Raw genomic sequence first — 25,220 nt, 5'->3', positions numbered from 1 at the left:
TTTGGTACAAAGATCTGTTTATTACCCGACAATGTGACAGTGTATATACAAAGACAACGTGGAATGTGACATTTACAGGAAATTTCAGTACATCATGCACAGACACTATTGCAATGTTATTTTAATAGTTCCAGAATGTTAAGCTGAATAAATATTCCTTGCTTCAAAAAATCACTTTTTTTACTTTTACATAAAAATATATAATATTGCACTCTTTACAAGGCCAGCAATTTTGCATATTGGTTTGTAACAAGTGGAATTCTACTTTATAAAAAATAAGCCTTTGTGAGCAACACCCCAAACCAGGGAGCACAAAAGCACCCCAAAACCACAATGTTTGTCTTTTTTATCTTAAACAAAGCACATCACTTCAACATGAGCCAGGAAGCTTTTAGCTTTTCGGTCTGTATTAGGACCTTACGTTACATTTAGACAGAGAAAAACATGACTAAAGCCATCTCATACGAGGCTGCTACAATATACACAGTTTAAAAGTCAATTCATACAGTATGTAGCCACTTGCTTAACTGAACTGAAGAGGAGACTTTATGTCATGAACTATGGGAACACTTTTCTTAAGTGTTTCTAGTTTGCAAAGTTCTTCAGCTGGGAAGTTGCAAGAATTTCAGAAGATTGACTGGAATATTCAAAAGCGTGAAGATTTTTTGTGTGTGTGACCTTCGTCACAACTTGACAATTTCATATACAGTGTTTTGAAAAGAGATGAACTTTAAAAGGAGATGAACTTTAAACGTGAGAAGGTACAGCAGCAGTTTGACTGTATGGAAATTGCAGAATATGTCAGGGATGAAAAAGCAAAGCAATTTAAAAGAAAAATGTAACTACATCAGACTTGCGTACCATTCTTGTTTTACCATTTGCATGACTAGTAGGCACTCATTCATGGTGTCAGGTTTAGAGGTCTTCAAATCCATCGCATGAAACACTAATTTTTCATCTGGCCTAAGAATTCAAATTTGTTAAGCCTTTTACAATGGAGGCTTATTTCCCCCCCCAAAAAATAGCACCTAGGAATAAATAACAAATTTGCACAGTGTATCTGTGTAAACCTTTCCAAGTCATCCGATGCCTATGAACATTGATTATTCAAGCAGTTAGATTCAAACATTTTGCAGTGTATTGAATCTCAATGACACTAGAACAGAAGAACATCTGTGCCTTTAACACCTCTTTTTAGAGCTCTGGAAGATAAGCTGTGTGTGTTCATAATAGATATTCTGCCACATAATTGCAATAGCTAACTATTAAAGTTAGGGAGTTAACTCTGCATTGTGATCTAACAATTGTTTCATGATGCTATGAGCTGTTGACCCATCACTAAGACATATTTTATTTTGTCTGTTGCAAAGACTATTACATTAACAGAGAAGCTGTCAAAAGTTACAAATATAAAGATAACAGAAATTCAATTTTTAGCATTACAATACCATAAGATGGTGCAAAAAGCACCTACTAAGTTCTTTGCTTCTCAAAAAAAGCAATTTTAAGTGGTCTTTGATTTTTAAGTTTTGGATTGCTTATTCCAGAGCTAACCATACGATGCTCAACTAATCAGATATACACATGCTGACATTTGAATAGATATTTACAGAACTTGATGCTGCTGATATTTTACAACCTAAGAGAGGGAATAAGCATAATCAATTTTTTTAAATCGCTTCTGTCCAAGAAGCGATTTAAAAAATACTGCTGTGTTTTACATTGCAGCATTTTGACTTGTATGTTAGAGCATTTATGAGCCACTTTGCTGGTATTGGAGAATATGATCAGAGCTTCCTGCTGACCTGAATATGCTTCAAGTTTGTGCATGCACATATGCAATTTTACAGCCACTTTAGACTGTTCTTTAAAAAAAAAATCTGTTCAGTTATTCTAGAGACATTCAAAGTACTCCAAAGTCCAGTTAAATAAGAGATTCTATAATCTATTTTGGATTTAAAGTGCATCAGAGACATAAGTTAGCAGCAAAAGTAGTCATCACCCAGCCGCGTAGCTGCTAAGGAATGAATAGAACATGGGGAGCTTCAAGCGCTGCTGGTCCTTGCGACACCAGGCTATGACATTTCCATCACTATTGGCTGTGAACAAGTGATGGCCATCACAGGAAAACGTAAGGCTGAAAAACAAGAAGATAACCACATTTGATATAAAAGTAGGCTATTTAAAATGCTAGAAGACATTAAAAACCCATGAGGGTTTAGCCAACAAAGATCAACTGTCCAGGGAGACCCACACCTGCTTACTCATTTTTGTAACCAAACAGGCTGAACTACAGCTTTGGCCAGCACTTCAACATCCCCCACAGCTTACTGTGTATTTCTTTGCAGTGTCAAAGAAAAGGACAGGATCAGTAGCAGCATCCTACTCTCCTTGGGCTGTACCCCTTCTGCTTCTGAAAGGAAGGCTTTTCAGCAACAGAGCTCAAGGCCCTCTGAACTTGCTTGCTGACAATTGCAGAAACTAAATCAATCAGATTTCATGGCACAGCACTGGACTTTTGTTCAGATAAGCATTTCTTGACCTATGACAGGGCTAGTAAAGCCCTTCAGTCATGCCATGGATAATGTTAGAGAGCATGAAGGTCAGCATTCATCCTGCATTTAAGCAGGGAACTTTAAATTATTCATTAGCTACTAATTCATTATCAACAAGCTTTGTGAATTATGCTTCTTAAAGAAGGCAACAAAAACAATAACTGCTATAAGACAATCTTTTTCATTTCTAAAAAAATGGTAGTTTAGATTTTAAATATTTCAGCAAGGGTCAAACCAAATTTTTTCATAGTGATTTGTTACTGCACTAGCATTAAGATGATAAAATTCTGCCATGACTCTAAAACCTCTGTGCAGACTACTGTACCACTGGGGATATCAAAGATTCAATCCTTTGGCTGTGTTCTGAAAACACTTTGGCATGAGAATAATTCTGCTTATATAAACCAAGGGGACTCAGAAAACGAACTACACAAGCACTCCAAAATGGCAGCTTCCAGGCTCCTCTGAGTTTACCCCTTTCTCCACCATTTCCCTCCAGCTTCAGAAAAAAATGGTGAGGGAAAATGCAGTGTTTTCATTTAATTTGAGGAAGTAACATTCTGTTTATTTAAGTCCAGCAAAGTTAAGATCATCTCATTTTAACACAGATTCTGGGGAAAAATATTAAATTTAAGAATAAGAAGAGTAGCTATTGTTCAGTTCTCAAGGGAATCCTGCTAATTTCCATCTGCCAGCAGCAGAACCTAGTTATTACTGTCATTACAAATACAGTACACTTGTGCTCATTTTGCTTTCATGAATAATTAGTAGGTTTGCATCGCTCTTTTTAGACATGGGTGTTTACCTCCTGTTTGCACATCAAATTGATGTTCAACATTCAAGACTATTTTGTTGTGGTTTTGGTTCCCCCCCCCCCCGAAAAAAAAAATCTGTTTATTATATGCTTAAAATCTTTTTACCTTACAATAGGTTTGGCTGACTTTGAAAATGTTATTTCTCGTACTGGCTTCAAGTCCCACGTACTCCACAGTCTGAAAGAAAGTCATTTTTCTTCACACTTAATTTTACAAATATCTCAGTGATAAACATAACCTATTTAACAAGATTGCAAGCTGAGTAACAGCTTGTCCATCTTCTTTAAAGCCAAATATCAGCATGATGTTTGGTTATATGCTCTCAAACTGTAAGCCTAAGTTATAGAGCATTTTAATAAATAAACATTTCCAATACTTACCTTACAACTCCATTCTCAAGGCCCCCTGCAATCACATTGACAGACACACCTTCAGGCTGGTTAGAGAAAGCAACAGAGCAAATACTTTCCCTGCAGTGCACGTGTCCAACAAGATCACCATTAACTGTCCAAAGTCTCAAATCACTACCTCCTCCAACTGCAACAGAACATAGCATGGGAGTATTAAAAAAAAGTCTAGACCACAGATAAGCCTATAATACTTAAATGTTCTGCTGCAAAGAATTTAACTTCTTGAAAGATCATAAGGTTTAAATGACTGAATGATGTGTGCTACAGCAAACTATTACTTCATCCCTCTTTCTGTCACAGGGAACACACAAATTACCAGCCACTGCAGTGATTTAGAAGACATCACATCATACTTATGGAACATTTTACTTACAAAATGCTATGTGAATTTACTTTGTAAATGACCAATTTTCATGTACTAATAGGGAAGGCACTAACATGGAATTCATACTAGTAACTTTAAGCATCTGTTTCTTGTACCTTGGCTTGCATTTTAAGCAAAATACTTAAAAGTAGCAAGCACAGTTCTCTTACCTGGTTATCTGCCATGATTTGATTCTGTCAAAGAACTAATAACCCAATTACTGCTTTGTCTTAAAAGGAATTGAAATTCACGTCCTTTACTAATTAAAGAAGGACACAATCTTTTGCAGAAAAAAAATGGTTTGTAAGCTACAGAAATGGAGTTAATAGTCTCCATGTAAGTTTAAAAACCTAAATATTACATTTCTGAAAATGTCAGAATAATTTTCCCTTGTCCTTTAATACCCTTTGCCTGTGCTCTGTAATACACTGTACTCCACTGAAGACCTGTTCCTTTGACAACAAACCTCTGTTAAAATGAAAGCAGTCAACTTCACAGAATGTGGGTCTCCCAGGAATCTGTTGAAATTTCAAGTCTTCTATTAAGAGATCAAGCTATTAGCTAGCCTTTGTATCTCTACATTGTACTCAAACTCCTGCCTAATCATTTGTGAAGCAATTTCTATGTTACTATGTAAAAAAAGCAAAACATTGCTTCTATTTGACCCAATGCATCCATGATTAATACACGCTCAGTAGCTAATTTAATAACAAAAGTGTCACGGTTTATTTGGTTTGTAAGTCAAAATAGCTTTCTTGACTGACAAATATACCTGAATCACAAACTGTTGCAATATCACCAGTTGTTTCACTAGCTGAAACTGCAGTCACAGGACTCTTGTGTCCAGCCAGACTCTGGACATAGCACAGCCTGAAGAAAACAAAGGGAACAAGCCTGAAGTTCAGACTCACACACAAAATAGGTTCTTAGAGGAGAATATTAAAAAAAGCTATATTAATTTCAATCAACATTTTGTGCAATTCTGGTATTTTTCATATTCACTGTAGAATTTCAGCCCTCCATGGGAAAAAACAGTAAGGGTTTGACTTCAGAGAACAAATTCAATTAGCTTTAAAAGGGCAAAGATACCCAAAAGTTGGAAAGCCAGTACTTATAAGAAAGCTAGTGGAAAGAGTTACATATATACTTGTACCTGTTCAAATCCCATATTATGCAAGTTCCATCTTTGCTGACACTTATCATTATACTGTATGGTTTGCACACAAACAAGCTTGTTATTTCTGCTGTGTGTCCATACAGATGGACTTGTGACTCCATTTCTATCTCTGAAGGCTGAAAAACAGTAAGACAAAACAGGAACTCTCATGAAAAAGAAAATTAATGTCTCTTTCTGAAAAAGATAAGCCTAGGGACAAGTTTAATTCTTGGATTTCAAAAAGTGGATATCATCAGTTTAGCAACTGATGTTAATGTTTTATTATGTTTAATGCTTTACAATATGGTAAGACAGATATCATTAATGTTCAGCTTTTTGCTTCAAGTGCTGTAGTCTAAGCAAACATTTTTATGTGATCCAATGAAATGAAGACTACAGTACTTCTGTCTCTATTACACACCTTGAAATTGGCTGATTTGTTTTCTGCAAGACTGCTATTTCCACACGACAGTGAAAGAACAGTTCTCAGTATTTTAGCATCTCATGGAAGCACTTAGAAATGTAAAGGAAAACCTAGCTCAGAAGTCATCATTCTCCATACAGTAAATTACTAGGAACTTCTCAAGTTGGTGCCAAGTTCTTCAGTGACAACAAGTTGGAAAAACATGCAGGAAGTCAAGTGTAAATCTAGAAAGTGTTAACACTTCAATAAAAATCAAAGCAGCAAAATTTAACACCAAACAACACTTTTTATTTGAGTTATATAATTTTAAATTATTCAGACTTCCTGAAAACTGGCTAAGTTGAAGGAGCTGCTTAATCAGAATACTAATGCTTTATTTAAGACAACTTGCTGTACAGGGATTAGAATAATCTTTGTAAAAGAACAGAACATTTTTCTACTTGTTTTCTCATGTGTCAGAGCACATCATCTGCATTTTTGTATGAGGGTACAGGATGCATACAGCAGTTCTACAAAAAAAAAAACCTTGAAACAGGAGAGAAAAATATACATATGCTCAACTCACAGGTTGTAGAAAATCGGCATGTCTTTCTGCACTAACAGGGACAATATAATCTATGTAACACTGCAAAAGGTAATAAACTTTGACAACAGGAAGACCTGCTAGTTTGCTCTTGTTACTGAGCATCTCATCTAAGTAAGACATTTATGAAAGTACCCAGCTGTCATTCTCAGAACAGTGTGGCACCTCACATAAAAATCCTTCTTAAATCCTTGCTCAGTTTAGAGAAAAAAAATTATACCAAAATTTTCCATAACAGCAACAAATAAGACTTGTGATTTTATGAAGAACTGATTTTGATAACCCTTCTACTGTGCTCCTCCCATCTCCTTTAAGTGATGCTCTTGATCTGCCTTTCAACACTTGAACCAAAAGCAGCCTTCACCTTTAGCAGCTTCTCTCTTCAGTACTAATAGCAACAGTTTATTGATCTTCTTTGCAATGAGATAAGCTGGAATTTTAATACAACTTAATACAATTGGTTTAAAGTTCTAAAAAGTTATGAAATAGTTATCTCATGCCTGAAACAATGTCCTGTTTTTACTTACCACTTGCTTTTAGATGACAACCCCTAAAACAGCATCTAGATGTGGGAAAACATGCACATAGATATCTAGCTTTAAATAGCAGTTCTTTCTGTTGGTTGCTCTAAATGACTGCCTGCAGCACTTGAGTGGAAAATTTAAATGATTCCTTACCAGTTTTACTCAAACAGATCATGGAAGTGCTCTTTCTGTTTGCAAGACAACCCTAACAGTCAGCAAGTGAAGGTTGGAGTAATATGTACAACCAGAAACCTGTGACCAAGGTTTTCTTGAAGGTATGACATTGCCAACAGGGATCACAGTTTCAAAGCAGTACCTCATTGGTTTTTGACCATCATAAAGACCAGGAAAAACAGAGCACATGAAGCATATTGTGGAGCCATTTTTGAATTCTGACTGCATGCCTTTGAATTCCCATATCCAATTAACAACACAGTATCTGCTTTATGCCTATGCATTGCATTTATACAAATGTGAAACAGGGCAAAATAGTCACATTTCAAGTACTGCTTTATAACAGACTGTTCACTTCACCACTGATCAGCTGACAGATGGATACAGAGCAGATGCTAGGAAGCACATTTGCATTCCCTGCAGCCCTGACTTGGGTAACTGACTCAAGTGATTCCTACAAAATTGGCACAAGGTCAGTCTGCCTGGGGCATGTAAAACTGTCAGTGCTGAGAAATTCAGCAAAGATGGTCTCAAAGACAATAACATCTGTACAGCTGAACAAAAGTCAGTTGTTTTTAGGAAATAGAAGGAACTGAAGAATCATAACCCCATTAACTGGAGTTCCTTTTCAGCTTTGCAGAAGGCAAGTACATTGCATTTGTATTTTTAAAAATTTTAACTGGAATTGAAAGTCTCAGTACAGGTTATTTACAAGCTGACTATTCTTGTGAGCAGCTAAGATCCAACTGACTGAAATTTGCAGGCTTCAAGCTCTACTTCATTTTTTATACTCTAAATGCTGCTGAGCTCAGGAAATCTGAGTGACAGATCACCAGAAACTGGAGGAAAGCCAAGGAAAAGAAATAAATTCCTGTGTTTGTGCTCTTCCTAGTCTAAGCATCTGCTGTTTGCCACTAGTGAAAAGAGAAAACTGGATAGGCATAGCAGATCATACCAAGGTTCTCTCCAGCTCGTGCTAATGCAGTAATTCAAGAGCACCAAGGAGTACAATACCACAAATGTGGTAAATTTGCCAATATCTGTATCAAGCTAAATTTGAGAAATCAGCTTAGTTCATTTGTTGCTATGGGTAATCCTGCAGACACACCTAAACTGAGCTGTTAGGAAAGTTGTATACTCTCTGTTAAAACTATGAAGAATATAAGTTACTGCTAAAGAAAGACAGATAGAAGCTTAGAAAATCAGTCAAAAATCAGATGACTGAGTTCTATTTATGCTTTCATATCATGCTTATTAGCAAACAGTATCAAGGGAATTTCTAGTAGTCTCAGTGTTTTCCACTAACATATTAAGTAATGCAAGTTACTTTCTGCCTTCCCTCCTCACAGCTTTTCCCCTTGGAGAATATGACAAAGTAAAGAGGCTTGGTGGTTAATATAAACAGTGTCTGAGATTTCATCCTGGCTCTCTGTAGTATAAGTGCCTTCTGCATTTGAATTGTTATTTACTTTGGGGAATTGCATTCCAAAGTTTCAGTTAAGGCATGAAAAGGCTCTGTCTCCTTCACAGAAAAAATTACTCCTTAATGCAGGGAGCTTCATTGTGCCAGAGAGCTTCAATTTCAAGCCCTGAAATGAATATAGTCAGAGCTGTGTATGTAACCAGTTATTCACTCAGATGATGAGGGCTGATTAAAGGCTAGCAGTATGTGAACAAGAGCTTGAGAAAAGCACACAAACAGGCTGAGATATCAAAGAGGATCCTTCAAAAATACATACAAAGAAAGCACATGATTTTTTTTAGCAATTGTCCAGAATATAACCCAGGCCCCTTTTCTCACTTTTCCTATTTAAAAAAAGACTAATAGCAAATACACCTAAATCCTTTAATATAAATTTTATGCAATGTAACTTACCGTACTGCTAGTGAATCTGTTCATATATGCTGTGATGACACCAGACTTACTACCTGTGAACAGCTGACAACTGTCTGGCACCCAAGCACAACTTGTTACCTTGGAAATACAAAACAAAGCCAGGAAAAGTTAGAACAGAAACTATTCTAACTACTGCTTTCATTATGCCATAGCATTTGGTCAAACTGATTCTTTATTGGTTATCTTAAGAAAAGCCATGTAAAATACCTAAGTTAAAGAAATCCAAGAGTTAAAATATAGTTGCTCTAGGTTATATTTGTTATTACTTTAGAAACCAAGTAAAGAGAGAAATCTTATTTAGCCTGGAATTTACCACTAGTGAGTAGTGAACTAGTGCAGACTTCTAGATCTACAGCCACGTCAGCCAAAAATGTTTTGGCGGAATCTCACCAATCACTGAAGTGTGACGGAGTTTATGCAATGTTCCCTTAACAATCTTTTAAATAATCTTTTTCAGATGAATCCTAAACTATAGAGAAGTTCTACTTCTAACATGAGGCATCTCTGATTTTTTTCTGTATTAGTTTTTCCTGGCACACAACTTTTTAAAATCCACAGCAATATCCCATAGGAAGGAAAAGCTACAAAAATCAAATGCATTCAAAAGGAATCTTTACCTAGTACAGGAAAACACCCAGGAACAAGATACAGTGGAGCCATGAGGAACACATTCCAAAGGAAATCAAAAAGATTAAAGACAGTTGTGTTTGGATGCTCATCTCCAAGAAAAACAAAAGGAAGACAAGCTACTGCCAAGTCAAGCCACCACTTAAACCACCAACGTTAAATCAAAGACTAAGAGACTGATTTTTTTTTTTACCTGATGGAGTTGTGAACTCTGTATAAAATTTACTGGAGGTTCACTTTGCTTGCTTTTCAGTCGTAAAATATTATCAGCATATCCCCAGCTCAGGATGGCTGACCACTGAATATCAGTACTGTGCATGCTTCTCACACCTGGAGGAAGACATATAATATTGTGTCATATATGCAACCAGACTTGACCATTTTAACAGTCAACAATAAAAATCTCAGATTCATGTTTTATCTCCAGCTAGAATATAAAAAAACCTCAAAGTTTCAAAATAAGATACTTTCTCCTAGGCTACATAATCTGTAATGTATTATAAACAAATAGACTTTTCAGAGGCTCTATAAACATTCAGTCTTCTCCAAAGACAGTTTGCAACCTGGACAATGCTTTTTTGAAGTGCTGCATATCTTGAGAGTGGAGAAAAGGGTAAGAGGCTGACAATACTTCCCAGCTAGAGAAATTATTGCTCATAACTTCAAGGAGTATGTTACTTACTTTTGTTGATTAAATGTGAAGCCAACTGTTTTTAAAAAACCTTCACTAGTACACATTACCATAAATACAAAAGAGGTTATGAGAACCTGTTTGTACATTATCAATAGGAATCCCTCTGAGAAGTTTATCTGAAAGTAGATCATCCTTCACCTCTGCTTTTTCACTGATAACTTTCCTCATTCTCTGCCTCTAAAAAACATGCCTTAAATTTTCCTTCCTGTTGCCACATGTGTTTTTTCATCTGTTTTTCAGTTCTTGGACTCAATCTGCTGGCAAGTTCTAAAGTTAAATCCTCATGCTTCAGTCACTTTAATGGAAAATATTAACTTAATTACAGAATGCCTCTACTGTAGTATTGAAAATTACAAGTAAAATACACTCTCCAGGAAAGACACCACACACACAGAAACTGTTAATGGATTTATAAATCAATCTTTGGCACAAGCAACTAAATTCAGGAAGTTTGCTGGAAAGCAATAGTAGCATTAGATTTAATTTTTTTAATTACTCATTTCATGTGTATTGTGCATATAAAGAATAAGCACAAATTCGTACCTTGTTCCTTGCTATATATCATCAATAGGCAAAACTTGCTGGACAAACCACAGATAGCTTTAGTTGGTAAAGCCTGGAGAGAGCCAAACCTTTCTCCATGTGGTTGGCTAAAGCAGACAACGGGGTCTGGAGCACTTGGGGAACCAACATATTCTCCCCACTTTAAGCCTTTTATCCATGGTAATGGACTCTAAAACAAGCACAGATAAGGTTCAAATTAAAGAATTTTCAAAAAAATATTTCATTAGTACTGAAGAATGATTCATATCACTTTCCCATAGGCAATCGTACGGTAAGAACAGCTGAAGTATTCTAAAATACTAGAAAGTCAAGTTCAAAGCACTGCAGTACCATCACCCAAATTCTCTACTTTAAGGGAGTACTGCTACTTCTGTAAGGGCAGAGATAGCAAGCTTGTATTTCAGGTAGTTTAGTGAAAAATACAGATTTCTCTAAATGCAAGGATTCAGCTTCTCACTGGACTTTAGGGAAAAAAAGTGTTTGAAGTAAAGAAAGTTTAATTGTCCTACAGGCAGTAAAAAAGCAGAGGATGGCAAAAAGCACAGTATGTGTCTGCCTACTATAGGTCTGCATACAGATTCCAGGATTCATCACTGAAAGTATAAAACTGTTAAGTGAAATGCTTTCCAACACCTTTTTTTCCATAACCAAAATAAACTCAGATCTTAGTTTGACACAAAATACATCACAAATACATGAAAATAATTTTCATTTACTAATCACTTACTAATTTTGTGTATTTTTTTTACAGTACAGTATAGGTAACAAGTTGTAGTTTTAGGAAGCAAACTGTAAATCAAGGGTACAACAATTACAGCATATGAATATTAAACTATCTTGAAAATCAAAATTACATACTGGATAGATTATTTCTTTAGTGTGTTCTCTGGTTTCTCTGAAAGCAAATTGCACTAGTAATCCCATGGCAGCAGGAAGTTCTCCTTCCATGATAAGTCTGGATCCAGGTCTACTAACATGTGCTGCATGGAACAGCTGACGAGGTGTTTGCCCATACGTTTTTATCATTGTTTCAAGGGCTCTCCGCTGAACAGGATCTTCAACAGCAGAAACATCCATCCCAAAATAGGTCTAGAGAGGGGGAAACAAAAAAGGAGAAGGGCAAGAATAAGCTTGTCGGGTTTATCTTTGGGAAAGATTTTGCAACACACACACACAAATTCAGAGGCAGACTCTTCAGTTGTTTAAGACTTGGACCAGAAGCCATCCCACAATGGCTGTGCTGACTAAAGAGCCACTGAAAACAGTAACCTCATCACAGCATCTTTACTGGAAATAACTATCACTTCAAGATTTATCATGTGAGCTGCTCCTACATATATGCCATGACTAATTTCTGTCAAAGAGTGTTTTTTTGAGACCTTTATGAATCTGTGCAAAAACAGACAGGTTCCTGTTGATAAATAAAAAATTGGAAGAGTGTTTTCTGTACCTCTTTTTAAAGAGTATATAAAAATTAAAGCTCTGTTTTGGGATAGAGAGTGTAAAAGAAACCTCGAATTTCAAGAGAGTGGAAATAATTTCCTTCTACTTTTTTTTATGCCTCTCTAGTTGTGTACCACACACTCTTCCTCAGTCACGCTGACAAAGGCCTTGACTTTTTACTTTAAAAAACAATGAACACACAAACTTAATATTTGAAATTTATGGTACTAAGTCAACACTTAAGCACAAAAAGAGGAAAAAAGGAAGCAAAGCATTTGAATGGTTACTTGAAAAAGCCCCCACTACTGTTTTATTAGCTTTTTATAAGCAAAATACTACTGTTTTATTAGCTTTTTCAAATACAGAAAAAACACTAGAAACATGGAACACATTTGAATGCATTTAAAACCAGGACTACCTGGCTGAGCTAACCTTGTGATAGTAAGGATTAAAGCTAAAGAATATAATTCAAGATATCCATGTTACAATTAAGTAGTGAAATTCTGAAAATCTTTAAATGAAGACTTATTTGAAAATGAGTTTACTGTAGGGAAAAGGGCTCATAAGAGGGACAGAGGTGTGTATGAACACAAGGTGTATATGAAGGAAAGAACACAAATAAATGAGCTCAGGACAAAGGGAACTATTTTAATCATATCAAAAGCTGCAGCACCATCTGTCTAAATGAAAAGCTTTTGAATGAGATGGAAGCAGATACACACAAACACAGTAGTACCTGTATACCACTGCAAGACACTGCAAACAACTATCCAGAAAGTCTAAACCCCAGACCCGATCACTCCCCATGCCTAGCTCAAGGCAAGAAAGAGGAACACAAATTCACCAAGTCTCACAACATTCCCTGGGATCTTATCAGTTCCACATTGAAACAGTTAAAGCCTTTTCTTATTCTTCAACATTTCATGGGAGAGGAATCTTGCTTCGTGTTGCATGTTTTCCAAGCAAGTCTGACAACTTTCCCCCATTAAGTTACTAAGGGCAATGAACAAACACACAGCTTAACAAATACTTACTGCAGGATGAAAGACATTAATAGCCTGAACAGAGGCCTTGCCTTTTTGCTTATAACCAAACACCAAGTCAATCCAGTGACAGATTGTCTGGGAAACATGGTCAGACTCCAAAGCCTGACGATGAATCAAGATGAATAGACGAGGATCATTACGAGCCCAGGGTGGAAGATTGACATGGTTAACTCTGTCACCATTTTGACGTACTCCAAAATCAAAACCTGGAAAGAGGGGAATGAATATTCCAACACTTTAGGTGACAGTAACTTCAGAAAGGTCTTTATAGGGTTCTATGAAAGTAAACCATTGAGCACAATGATTGCTGATCAACAAAGCAGCATCATTAACAAGTCTCTCCAAAACATATTCAAACTGTACATACTCATTTAAATGAGAAAATCAGAAAATAGGAAACTCCCTGGCCCCGCTGACATAGTTATGGGAAAACTTAGCTTAAGTTCTACATAACAGCTTTTTTAGCATATCCACAAATTTCTCCCATACATCTACTGCTTAGCATATTCAACCAAGGGATATAAGTGTTCTCAGTTTCAACCCATAGGCTCAATTATACAACTGTTTTGGGTATACAGTTTTGTTGTCCTTTTAATATACCTTCTCTGTTAACTAGAAAGTCGGGAAGGTAGAAAAATTCTGGTATAAGCTCCTTCACGTCAGTCATTGATTCATACGAAGAGAGTCGCCAGGTTGTATTGGTGGAGTGAAAAGTTCTGTCTGGGATGTCAAAACTTTGATCTGTAAAGAAATCCAAACTGAATTTGTTACATCGATGCTGGACACTAACAGTTCCTTATCTGCAACTTCAAGTAGTTCACTGCTCTCCAGATAGCTGAGAACATTTAGAATTCTTTTATCTCAATTACTATGTGTTACACATGGACTGCAAGTCAAATACAGGTCAGCTTTTTATGCTACAGAAACTAAGGTATAAATGTAAGATGTACAGCTTTATGGTCTAGCTTGATAATTTCAAGAATGGGTCTACTGTTAAAGCATACCAGATTTAATTTTATAAAACGCAGTTATTTGGAATTGAGAAACTATGCTGAATAGGGTAACGTATAGTATTCCTGGGTCATTGGAACAAGGCCCAGATGTGAAAGGCAAGTGCAAGCAAACATAACCTTACCTTGATAAGCTAAAAACATTTTAGTAAAAGGTGGCAGCCTAACTAGGAAATGAAGCACAGTTCCGCTGTTGGAATAATGAGATCCGTAGTGATATGGTTGTACAGGGGGCATTGGATCATCCTCTCGTGCTCCTTTACGGTATTCTTCTTCCAAGTACTAGAAAAATAGTAGAGAAAAGAAAAAATCACAAACCTCCTACTTTGATAAAAAAAGAGCTTGCTTAAATTGTTTAGGAATAAACCCTAAAAATTTTACAGAAACATACATTTAAAAGTGATTTTGAATAAAATATACTTTTAAGTGTTGAAAGACATGTGGTCTCTTTTACAATCCAGTTACATATCAGCCTTTAGCCAATTCAAATGACCTATTTTCCATTATTTATTACTTCTGCTTTTCCCCACTGCCCTGCCTGTTGTTTTCTAATACAGCAGAGTCATTGTATAGGCTTTTCAATACTAAATGGAAAAAACAGTATTTGCAAATAATACACTAGACTGTGGTGACAGACATAAGTTTGAAAGCCCAGCTGCAGATGCTTTCATTCCTCAGCATGTTGCTTTTTCCTACAGCCTTTAAAACATTCTAAAGAGACAAAAAAATCAAAAAGCACTACAATCATAGTAGGGTATATTAAAATAACAGTACTTGAGGGAAAACAGCTTTTCTGTTATCAAACAGAACAAATAGCTACAAGCTCCACTGAGGTAATTTCAAATAAACAGCAGCAAGTTATCCTCCTGATCTTTAGGTATCTTTAAACATATGCATGGTCATATGTGTAAGGTATTAAATTCCTCAGCAATATCACATGGAAAGACTAAATTCACTAATGATTGCAGTTACAGGAATAAACACAATTTCCAAGCATGTTATAAAACAATTTCCAGGAAATGCTTCCTGGAAAATATTCTGGAAATAAGAATTCTGTAGACATGAAATACTAGATTTGTAGTTTCTTTTTCCGCCATCAATATAGGTTTAAAAAACTAAAGCCACCATGTCATTTATACACAGGACAAAGGCAAGAGCAAAAGTTATCCAAATTACCTTGTAAGTATCCACATAACGATCCTCTTTTTCTTTAGACTGCACAGCTATTGGTTTGACCAGATTTCTGCAACAGAAGTAGTACTGATATCTTGTAATTTTTATAACAATATCAATTCACACCATTAAATAATGCATTATTAAGAATAACACCTTTAATATCATGAAAAGGATAAGAAAACTTAATAACACTTTTCAAGACAGTACAGAAAATAAAAAAGCCACTTCTATTTAGTGCTAAAGACAAACTCAGATCCACAGCACGCTAACAGGCAAGAAAATGCCAAGTGCCTCTGTCAAACCAAAGCATCCTATAAAGACAAAAAGACCTAGTGCACACAAATGTTAATCAACTTAACAGAAATTTATTAGGGTGGGACAATTCGCTCGGATCCATTCACAATGAAGACTATGATTTTGTAATCAAAAGTACCTGGCCAAGTAATTTACAAGATTATTTCCTTTTCTATTTAATTTTTGTTAATTGGCCTGGAAGTCTTAAATCATATGAATTTAAACATACAGCCTTTATTTAAATCTGTGGACTATACATATCCTATTAAGACAGTGTAAGTCCAATACATTGCATTTGAATCTACACACCCATTTTATTTCAATATCCAAGGTGAAGTAGCCACTTATTGTAAAAAGCCCAAGTTGTTATGGATGAGGCTTGTCCCTGAATAGTTCCATTCATGTATGTGTGCAGTTTAGTACAATGAAGTTAAAAAGCTATACAGGATGATCAGTTCAAGTATTTGGAAATAAACAATTCCAAACATTTCACATTACCTATATACTGATGGATCATTTAGGTCCAGTGTTTCATTGGTGTAGTCAGAAAGTATAAAAGGAAATACTGGATATTGCATGAGATCATTGAAGGAACGGCCCGCATGTTTGTTTAAATGAGTCAGATATTCAAAGTTAGTAATCTGTCCTGTGCACCACAGGTGGGTCAAAGCAGTAATGTTTCCATATTCCAAAAGGTTAGGCAAATTGTTAGTTAAGATGTTGTGGTACACATCATCACGGACCTAGAAGAAAATACCATCAAATTTAATCATACAATTTAAAAAGCCTCAAATTACCAAGATTTCATCAGTTTCCCTGATTTTACAGATTCCCTTATATCTGTTGTAATGTAATAATGTTTAGTATTACTAAGATTCTTTAATGTCTTAATATACCAGAGATGTGTTTTACAACATGCCTGTGATTGTCTAGAAGTCTAGCTGAGCCAAGTTCTTTCAAAGGTATTATGCAGAATTTAGTTAGTCCATGCAACAGGTCTCCTTAGAAACTAATGCATGAATATACATGTTACAAAAGACACAGTAAAACCCTTTGATATATTACTATGCATTGGTGCCACATTACCTTTGTATTATCAAAAGCCAAGAGTAAAGTTCTGCCATTTGTTAGAAATATTTCCACAGCGTTATCTCTTAACTGCCACCAGCGCTTATGAACTTCCTTAATTTCCTCATATGTCCAAGAAAATGATGCTGGTTCAGTTTCTCCATGAAAACTCTGTAGAATTTGCAATTAAAAAATTATTTTAAATAGCAGATTTTCCAAACAAGAAACCCTTCAATGCAGTCAGTCTATAACCATACAGCAGATCATAAAGCAAACTGTAATTTTTCTGCGATGCTTTAAGACAATGTTGCGATTTTGCTCATCTACTTTCCTCATCCTCCACTCTCCTCAAGGCAGTGGGCAGAATATCATGCATGCTCCTCAGCTGTTCCAGTTCTCTATCTAACACTAGCAAGCAATGCCATATTTTTACTGGCACTTAAACTAAGATATTGGACAGCCAGAGCAAGCATAGCTTTATCATGAATCCCAATTCTGACAGTTCTGTGAAAGACAAAGCAGCAAAACAGCTGGTAGCTTCTTAAACCACAGGACCTGTGTGTTTAGGAGATGCAAGGAGGAGGTCTGTAAAAACAGATTAAAGCTTTCAGTAGTATATCCCATATCTCTATTTTTAAATATCTCTTGGATGTACAAGTAATTTAAACATACAAGTCTTTGTATATCAGAAGGATTAGGTCAGGTCCAGTTTCCTCCATGAAACAATACTCTTGTATAGATTAAAGGAGAAGCTAGAACATCCTATAAAACATAACATTCAAGAATCAGATGCTGTGAAGCACTTCCTAGTGCTCCAGCTTCCACTAAGGCAAGTTACTTCAGGTGCAGATCAAAGCAAACTCTGTGCACTTATGCTGATGAACTCAGAGCAATGGACTATAAGGTGCAGAAGACTCCCCACATCACCCCTTCCTCATTCCCTCCTAGACCCAGGCCCACATCTTTCCTGTTTTCTCCTATCACCACTGATTTCAGCCAGGGGAAAAGAAGCAACACTGAAACCAAACTAATCAGTTTGGTTTGTCCAGAGATCTCTAACTCTAGTACTCCAGCAATCTCAGTGGCAGTAGACAAAAGCTCCACGTGGTCCTAGTTTAGAAAAATTAAAGCTGGACAATGGGCTCTAACACTTACCGAATTTTCAATTGTGTCTGAAGCATTATCTTCAACAAAATACATGCCACATTTTCCTGTAGCAAAAAATAGTTGCAAAAAGGTACATGATATTAGTATTAGTATAATGCATCTTAGGGTTATATAAACAGTATCCAGCAGTTAAGAATACTAAGAATAGTACCTGGGCAAGACACTACTTGACAGAAATATAATTATCTTTCAGCAAGTGGCCTGCAATCTTAAAAATTAACAACAGTCCAAACAGCACTCATGCAAACAGTAGAGAAGAAAGGCAAAATTGATCTATAAAGTATATAATCTGTAAGAAGTCAGGCAACAACTCATTTACTTAAAAAAATTAGCCAGCTTTATACATACAACAGAATCTTACACCAAAAATGAATTTATGAAGACTGAAAATTCTACTTACCTAACAACAGTTCACCAGCAGTCTCTCTAGAAGGTGCTACGCTTATACATCTTCGATTAACTCTGAAATATTTCGAAGTACATCATTGCTTAGGGATTTATGCACCTTTCACCACACACCTAAAACTATCAAGCCTCAAAGGCCACAGCTGAAGAAAAACTGTTCAACACCATGACTCTAATGGTTCAAATCCCAAAGAGGAAAAGAAAACAGAACCTCAGCTTTCTAGACTTGGACATTAGTGAATTTGGACTTATTTCTTTGTGTGCTCTCTGCAGTTCTTTTAGGCTGTAGTTGTGCCTGTAACAGGTGTCAAATTGACACAACTGCAGAGCTGAGTAACACAATGGTAAAAGCAAGACAGGATGAAAACACAATTTGCTTTTGAACACTAATGGAAAGACCTACCAGATCTTAGATATGGAAGGCAGGCAGTGCTACTAAGCGACAAATAAGTTAAGATATGCCACTAGGTTATCTCACAAAAGGACCATCTGCATATCACACTAGTTGATATTTGGTGGCTCTAGTCTTTTGCTTTTGAGTATAGCAGAAAGCCTACTATTTTTGACATCTCATTTCTCACCTAATTTTTTTAAAATAATTATTTAGACAAAAAAAGTGACAACTATTACATTGGATTGGCAGAAGGCAGGAAAAGGAGGTAAGTGTTATCCAAACCTTACCTTATATGCTCACTTGCAGCTTTGTCCTTTACAGTAGAGGAGTGAGAAGAATGTGTTTTGTCTTCAAATAGGTAAGACAATGGAGTTTTTATCACACCTATAAAGAAATCACAAATAAGGCACTAAAAGTCATTACAATTCAGATATGCTCCTAGAAGGTGTTATAATTACCTTCCTGTTTTTGCCTGTCTGGGAGAAGGTACTTGTTTGGAATAGTTAGGTAGCACCTCTGCAAGCGGCGCCTCTCTCTGTTTGGGCCTTCTGTTGGATCCAGTTGCCAAGAGGTTGGGTAATAGACTGGGTCATACCAGAGTGCTCTGCGAAAAAAAGTGTTAAGGGTTTGACAGCAGAGGTAGTATACATGCTTATTCATTCTGTTCTTTAACTAGTAGAAAGGCAGAAATTGCACAGTAGTACACTGGGCAATTATTTCTGGAAAAAGTATCAAAAGACTGAATTTAGTTTATTTTCATGAGCTATTCCACTGACTGACTTCTTACAAGCTACTACTGTAAGCCTGTTCTTGAAGCCATTAATTCTTCTGATGAAAACAGCAATACAATGCATCCAACACTATAAACATGACATAATACTAGTTCTGCAATGATGAAAATACCGTAGTTTGGTTTTTGTTAAAACTTAGCATCTTTTTTCACTAATCCATGTAGAACAAGAGTATCTAGATGCTAGTGTGAAGAACATTAGCAAAAAACTATTTTTCTACTCCATATATGTAATGCAAGATATGAAAACTTTAGGACACTCTTCATTGCATCAGACACAGCAAAATATATCTGACAAAACAGCCTTTCTAAATGGCATAGAAATACTACTTGATTACTCAGCTGCTCGCCATAAAACAGGATAATAAATCAAGTATTTTACAAGTTTTTAACTGTCAGATAATTAGCAAAAGTAACTCTAATTATAATTTCACCTACATTTCACATGCCTTTAAGTAGAATGAGAAGCACATGTCAGGCATTGAGTCTCTCTGTCTTTTTCACTGAGATGAAGAAACTTACCGATCATGGGTAAGCTGCTGAACAAGTTCCTGCCAATGTCTGCTGGCACTTAGCTCTGCCTTATACATCCCTCTGATGTGCTGGATTACTTTCTTCCTTTCCATTCCTTGTGACAGAGACACAGCTTGTGTGATGTCTCCAGCTATTTTAGAAATGTCTTTAGATTTTGTATCTAGACGTTGAAAGAGACTGAGGAACAATTGTGTTTTAAAATGTGAAATAAACACACTGAAAAGGCAAGGCAAAACACTAAAATACCTTATAAAATACAATCAGTTTGGCAGTTATTATCTATAGTTCTTGTTACATCAGAGGCAGAGCAACTTAGCCTATGTAATGAGATACATGAATACTTTCTGCTTCTTAGCCATCAAAAAACCTCTTACTTGTGGCCTAAAACAAGACAAGCCAGTCAGAAGATCAATGACTATATATTAGCATGCTTTACTAATTCATGTATACTCATTACAATAAAAATCTAGAGTAAGGACAGTAATTTACCACTGATTAAATCTCCCAAGTCATTCGACATGAAGTCTTAACACTTGTCTGCATGGACTTGACTGAGCTGACCTTTACAGCTACTACAGTTGCCTACCATTAAAGCACGTTGCGTGTGCATCTCAAATCTGATTTTTATGGCATAGCCTGAAATGTAAATTAATAGAAAGAACTCTTAGATCTAGCACAAGATACTGAAATTTACGTTACACCAAGTAGCAGCGGTCTACATAGCTCACAAAAGTATTCAAATAGTCTGCTGAATATAATATTTTATTCATTGAAGATTGGGATCAGTTGTAGGGACATTTAATTGCACAGACCATGGCAACAGCAGAGGTGATTGGACAGATAAAACAGCCAAAAAATAAAGGGTGAAATGCCAAAGCTGCAACAAACCAATTTGGTATTCTGAGGTTCACACAATACCATTTATTGTACAACCTATCTTAAGCTCTGCCAGGGGAGGGTTAGGTTAGATATTAGGAAGGAATTCTTTACAGAGGGGGTAATCAGGCATTGGAATGGGCTGTCCAGGGAAGTGGTGGATTCTCTGTCATTGGAGGTTTTTAAGATGAGGCTGGATGTTGCACTTAGTGCCATGGTCTAGTAACCACGGTGGTGTTGGATCAAGGGTTGGACTTGATGATCTCAGAGGTCCCTTCCAATCCAGCTGATTCTATGATTCTATGAAAATGTATATACCTATATTTAACAGTAAAATTAAAAACCTGAAAGCCAGTGTTGTTGCTAATTTGAAAAAAACATCTATAATAATCATACAGGCAACTATGCAATGGGAAGTGCCGAACAGAGAACATCTGAGAGAGTTTTTGCAGCCCCTTTAAGGAGGTACTTACTTCTGCTGATTATTAGCCATTGTCTTCTCCCAAGCAGCTTTGTTTACACCTTCTTCCATCTCATATTTCTTCTGATCCTGAATGGAAGTTTTATACATTACTTTCTTTTTTTCAGATGGATGAAATAAGGAAGGAGAGACTAAAGGATATGCCAATTCAAAAAAAAGGAAGACTGACGAAACTGTTCAACTGATATCTTCACAGCATTTAAAACCAGCAAGGCTTCATTTCAGTTACTGCCATTTTATTATATCTAAATATAATTTTTCTTTTTGCAAGAAATCATAAAAATTCTTGACAATGAGAGATACTAGTAGCTTATTATTTGCCTTATTATCTTTGCCTGGGTTAAGTAATATGTTTAATCAAGAAGCTTGTGAGCTTACTGTGAAATATTGAGTATATGCGACAGAAATATTTAGAACCCAAAGAGAATTCCCAAAAGCATAAGCCATGCACCAAAGAAAACCACTGTCTGCAGTTAAACTCTGACCCCATGTAACAGACAATTGTCTTAAATATACCCAGTTTTTAAAGCAAAATTTTTATTCACAAACCTCTTTCAAAGCTTTTAATAAATCTGGTTTTGGTCGTGGGCTCAGGGGAATGCATTTATAGCCACAACTTTTCAATGTGTTCATGAAGTCTACCACTGTTCTTTGTTGTTCTTTGCTCATTCCATCGCTGTGATTGTGCATTAACTCATATAAATAGAGCACTAATTTAGGCCCATGCTAGAAGATGAAAAGAAGGGAAGAGGGGAATACAGATGTATGGTCACTCATTTTCACAATACAACACTGAGCAGTTTCTTTTCTTCCACCTTTATTCCCTTTTGTAGTCAGACTGCACAGATTTCTTCTACTAATTATTCTCTAATTCAAAGAAAATGGCTGCTTTAATGGTTAGAGACAAACTTTTATAAAACTACAAAAACATGCTGAATTTAATCTTCATGTGATAAAACTTGCCCCAGCATCTTGTCACTTTTCAAATGGCTTGCAGGAAAGCTAAGTTTCTATTCCCAGTACTCAGCTCCTGCAGCCTTGTGTATACTTCAGGAAATATGTGCCAGAGACTTCTAATTGTGCCTGCCAAGAATGCTACACCTCATTTGATTAATCAAATTAGAGCTGACAGATAATGAAGTTAAACAGACACAGGCCATAAATGCACTCAACAAGACACTCCTCCACAGAAGTCCCTGCTGGTACATCAGCTCTTTTCTTCCTGATGAAACTGTTAATTTATTTGAATAATGTACATGTGATCAGAAACATGTAAGTGCCATAGGCTAATCCAATAAATACTTTCTCTCCTTAGTATATAGGGCCTCAAACTGTGGCATATATTAAATAATTTATTTCATTCTTGCCGTCCTGAAGATCTCAAATAGCAACATCCATACCCAATTTCTGACCATGGCTCTAAGAAATGTGTTCTTTCAAGCTTGCACTGACAGAGTACAATCAAAAAAGCTTTCTTTTTTGATAGGGACAGCCTATTCAGCTATTTGACATAAGAACAAGGAATATACAATTCCACTTTCACAATAAATGCTAAGTAAGAAAAGATAGAGTACTGCTTTGTTTGAGGACTGACTGCTTCTGAAAGTCTAGTTGCAATCAATTCTTACAAGTATCAGGAAGTCTGCAGTTAAGGAGTTCCAAGTCAAGAATAATTCCTTCCTCAATCTGCTTTTTTAGGGTAGTACCTTAACTTCTAGCTTCCTCAGTAAAATCCTTCACGTTAAAACTAGTACCACCTTTGTTTCTGCACTGCACAGATGTCATACTTGATGCACTACAGAGTCAACATACACAGACTTAATCCTATCTTGCCTCTTACAAAACTGCCTATCCTCAGGATAATGCAGCAATTGCAGAAGTATACAAACACATTTCATATAACATAATTGTCATTACACTAAACATTGCTAAAACAGCAGTGAACAATTTTAGCCACATATGGTTTTAAATTTAAACAAAAAACTAAACATAGGTTTTAGAGACTTCTTTCAAACATCTTGAGCTTACTTGCAAAGTTGGGCTAAGACAGTCACGCAAAATCTCTTGATGGTTTACTTCAGGTATCATCTCCAAAGCCTGCTTTCTCTCTTGCAGTGGCCTTCCTGGAGACAAGCTGTGCACAAGAAGCCTCCCAAGTTGTGTACGGAATGTGTCCTTACATGACAACAGAATTCTCTTCCACTGCTGTTTTGGTGTGGTCATTCTGCTGGTGCCCTAAGTAAAAGGGACAACTTTTTAATATTACTGGGTTAGGGTTTGCTTTTACCAAGTTTTTCACATAACTAAGATGAAACTTATTTTGGTAGATAGATCTTTGTCTCTATGTGCCCATATTAGGAATGCAACTCCCAGCTAAACTGGATATTTAGTCAGAGGGACTATACAACAATCCAGAAAATGAAAATTGTGATGTAGAGGGTTTAAAAATCAAAGGGGTTTTTTAATTGCTTCTACATTAATCCCTAGTTTCTGAATGGATTACCTCAAAAGATTAGAATTCACGCATTGGACTGAGGTGCTTGTGCTCACCAAAAGAAATCTGACATCTTTGGAAAGTACTACAAGTATGGCACAATGGAAAGATAACACACCTATCAAACCTAATTTTCCTGAAATAGAAAGAAACTTAGGTAGAACTACTTTTATGAAGGCAACCAAGAGAAATAAAGAGGCAAGAAAGAGTAAGTTAAATTTTCCAAAAAACTCACTTTATATTACCCAAGCAGAACTTGCTCACTCTGGAAAGGTTGACAAGCTAACACCTGTATGCTAGAAGAGAAAACTCTCAGCCCTTTGGCAAGAATTGAAAGAAAAAAAGCTCTCCTTCCCAACTCTAAAACATACTATAGACACAAATTGCTCAGAGAAATTCTCCACCATCTGTGGATGCACAGCAGATATTGTTTTATAGGCTCCAGCAAATTTAAAATGTTGAGGTTTAGGAGACCAAGCAAATTTATAGAGGACACAGAAGTCCATTTAAATTTCGTGTGTTTGTTCAATAAGCAAAATTTTGCTAAATGTAAAACTCAGAAGAAATCTACTTATTACTTTACAACTGCAGAATAACTAGGAAACTGAAGAGGGTTTTTAATGCCACAGTTGAATGGAGAGGCAGTAAGAAGAACATTTATGGACAGAATACATTACACATGAAAAGTTCCTAATAAATGAACCTTATGAAATATGCTTTACTGTGGACAACATGTAACTACTTACAATGGATACTTTGACTCCTTCCACCAACATTTTGACCATTTCTTCAAGAAAAGGGTTTATTCTGCTAGGCAGTTCTTGCTGGCTTTCCTCTTCAGGAACTTCCAGCTGGGATGCTGAACGTCTGCCTTGACTCATGTTTTCTGTTATACCCAGTACATCAAGGCACTCTTCGGTAGATGCTTAAAATTTAAGAGGTACATATTGATCAGTACCATCTAAAGCAAGACAATCCTATGATCCTTTAGATGGCATTAAATCAAATACTGCCTTTACTGCTGCTATATTTACCATTCTTACTCTCTCTTGCTTCTGCAGAATTTGAACTAGCTCTCAAAGTCATCATGTCTTGCAAAAAAATGGAAACATAGAAACATGCAAACTGATGTGTTTTGAGAGAGCAGATGCTCCCTTTGGCAGTTAAATCTTCAGGTAATAATTGAGGCAGTTAACACATGAAAGAACTCAGGTAGAAATAAAACAACTTGTTCAGTTCATTCAGATAGAAACAT

General features: G+C 36.2%; 1 protein-coding gene across 6 annotated transcripts in view; it reads right to left on the bottom strand.

Annotated features, from left to right (window-relative positions):
- The window catches only part of LYST (lysosomal trafficking regulator), an 89,721-nt gene continuing 64,501 nt past the window's right edge, over nucleotides 1-25,220 (bottom strand). For all 6 annotated transcript variants that reach the window (XM_027684932.1, XM_027684924.1, XM_027684916.1 and 3 more), the window contains 24 exons: nucleotides 24,712-24,890; nucleotides 23,500-23,706; nucleotides 22,021-22,197; nucleotides 21,464-21,540; nucleotides 20,103-20,291; nucleotides 19,249-19,394; nucleotides 19,078-19,174; nucleotides 18,392-18,453; nucleotides 17,980-18,035; nucleotides 16,843-16,995; nucleotides 16,255-16,499; nucleotides 15,463-15,529; nucleotides 14,412-14,568; nucleotides 13,877-14,017; nucleotides 13,265-13,482; nucleotides 11,646-11,876; nucleotides 10,767-10,956; nucleotides 9,723-9,859; nucleotides 8,882-8,980; nucleotides 5,298-5,437; nucleotides 4,917-5,014; nucleotides 3,751-3,907; nucleotides 3,476-3,547; nucleotides 1-2,137 (listed from right to left, as the gene is read on the bottom strand). In XM_027684932.1, coding sequence (XP_027540733.1) covers nucleotides 1,999-2,137; nucleotides 3,476-3,547; nucleotides 3,751-3,907; nucleotides 4,917-5,014; nucleotides 5,298-5,437; nucleotides 8,882-8,980; nucleotides 9,723-9,859; nucleotides 10,767-10,956; nucleotides 11,646-11,876; nucleotides 13,265-13,482; nucleotides 13,877-14,017; nucleotides 14,412-14,568; nucleotides 15,463-15,529; nucleotides 16,255-16,499; nucleotides 16,843-16,995; nucleotides 17,980-18,035; nucleotides 18,392-18,453; nucleotides 19,078-19,174; nucleotides 19,249-19,394; nucleotides 20,103-20,291; nucleotides 21,464-21,540; nucleotides 22,021-22,197; nucleotides 23,500-23,706; nucleotides 24,712-24,890 — 3,434 coding nt within the window. In that variant the 3' untranslated portion in view covers nucleotides 1-1,998. The remainder of the gene's footprint in view (nucleotides 2,138-3,475; nucleotides 3,548-3,750; nucleotides 3,908-4,916; nucleotides 5,015-5,297; nucleotides 5,438-8,881; nucleotides 8,981-9,722; nucleotides 9,860-10,766; nucleotides 10,957-11,645; nucleotides 11,877-13,264; nucleotides 13,483-13,876; nucleotides 14,018-14,411; nucleotides 14,569-15,462; nucleotides 15,530-16,254; nucleotides 16,500-16,842; nucleotides 16,996-17,979; nucleotides 18,036-18,391; nucleotides 18,454-19,077; nucleotides 19,175-19,248; nucleotides 19,395-20,102; nucleotides 20,292-21,463; nucleotides 21,541-22,020; nucleotides 22,198-23,499; nucleotides 23,707-24,711; nucleotides 24,891-25,220) is intronic.

Source organism: Neopelma chrysocephalum, unplaced genomic scaffold, assembly GCF_003984885.1.
Source record: "Neopelma chrysocephalum unplaced genomic scaffold, ASM398488v2 Primary Assembly neopelma1_23, whole genome shotgun sequence".
NCBI lineage: Eukaryota > Metazoa > Chordata > Aves > Passeriformes > Pipridae > Neopelma > Neopelma chrysocephalum.
The sequence above is the reverse complement of the archived record's forward strand: the minus strand, read 5'-3'. Positions and strand labels throughout refer to the sequence as shown.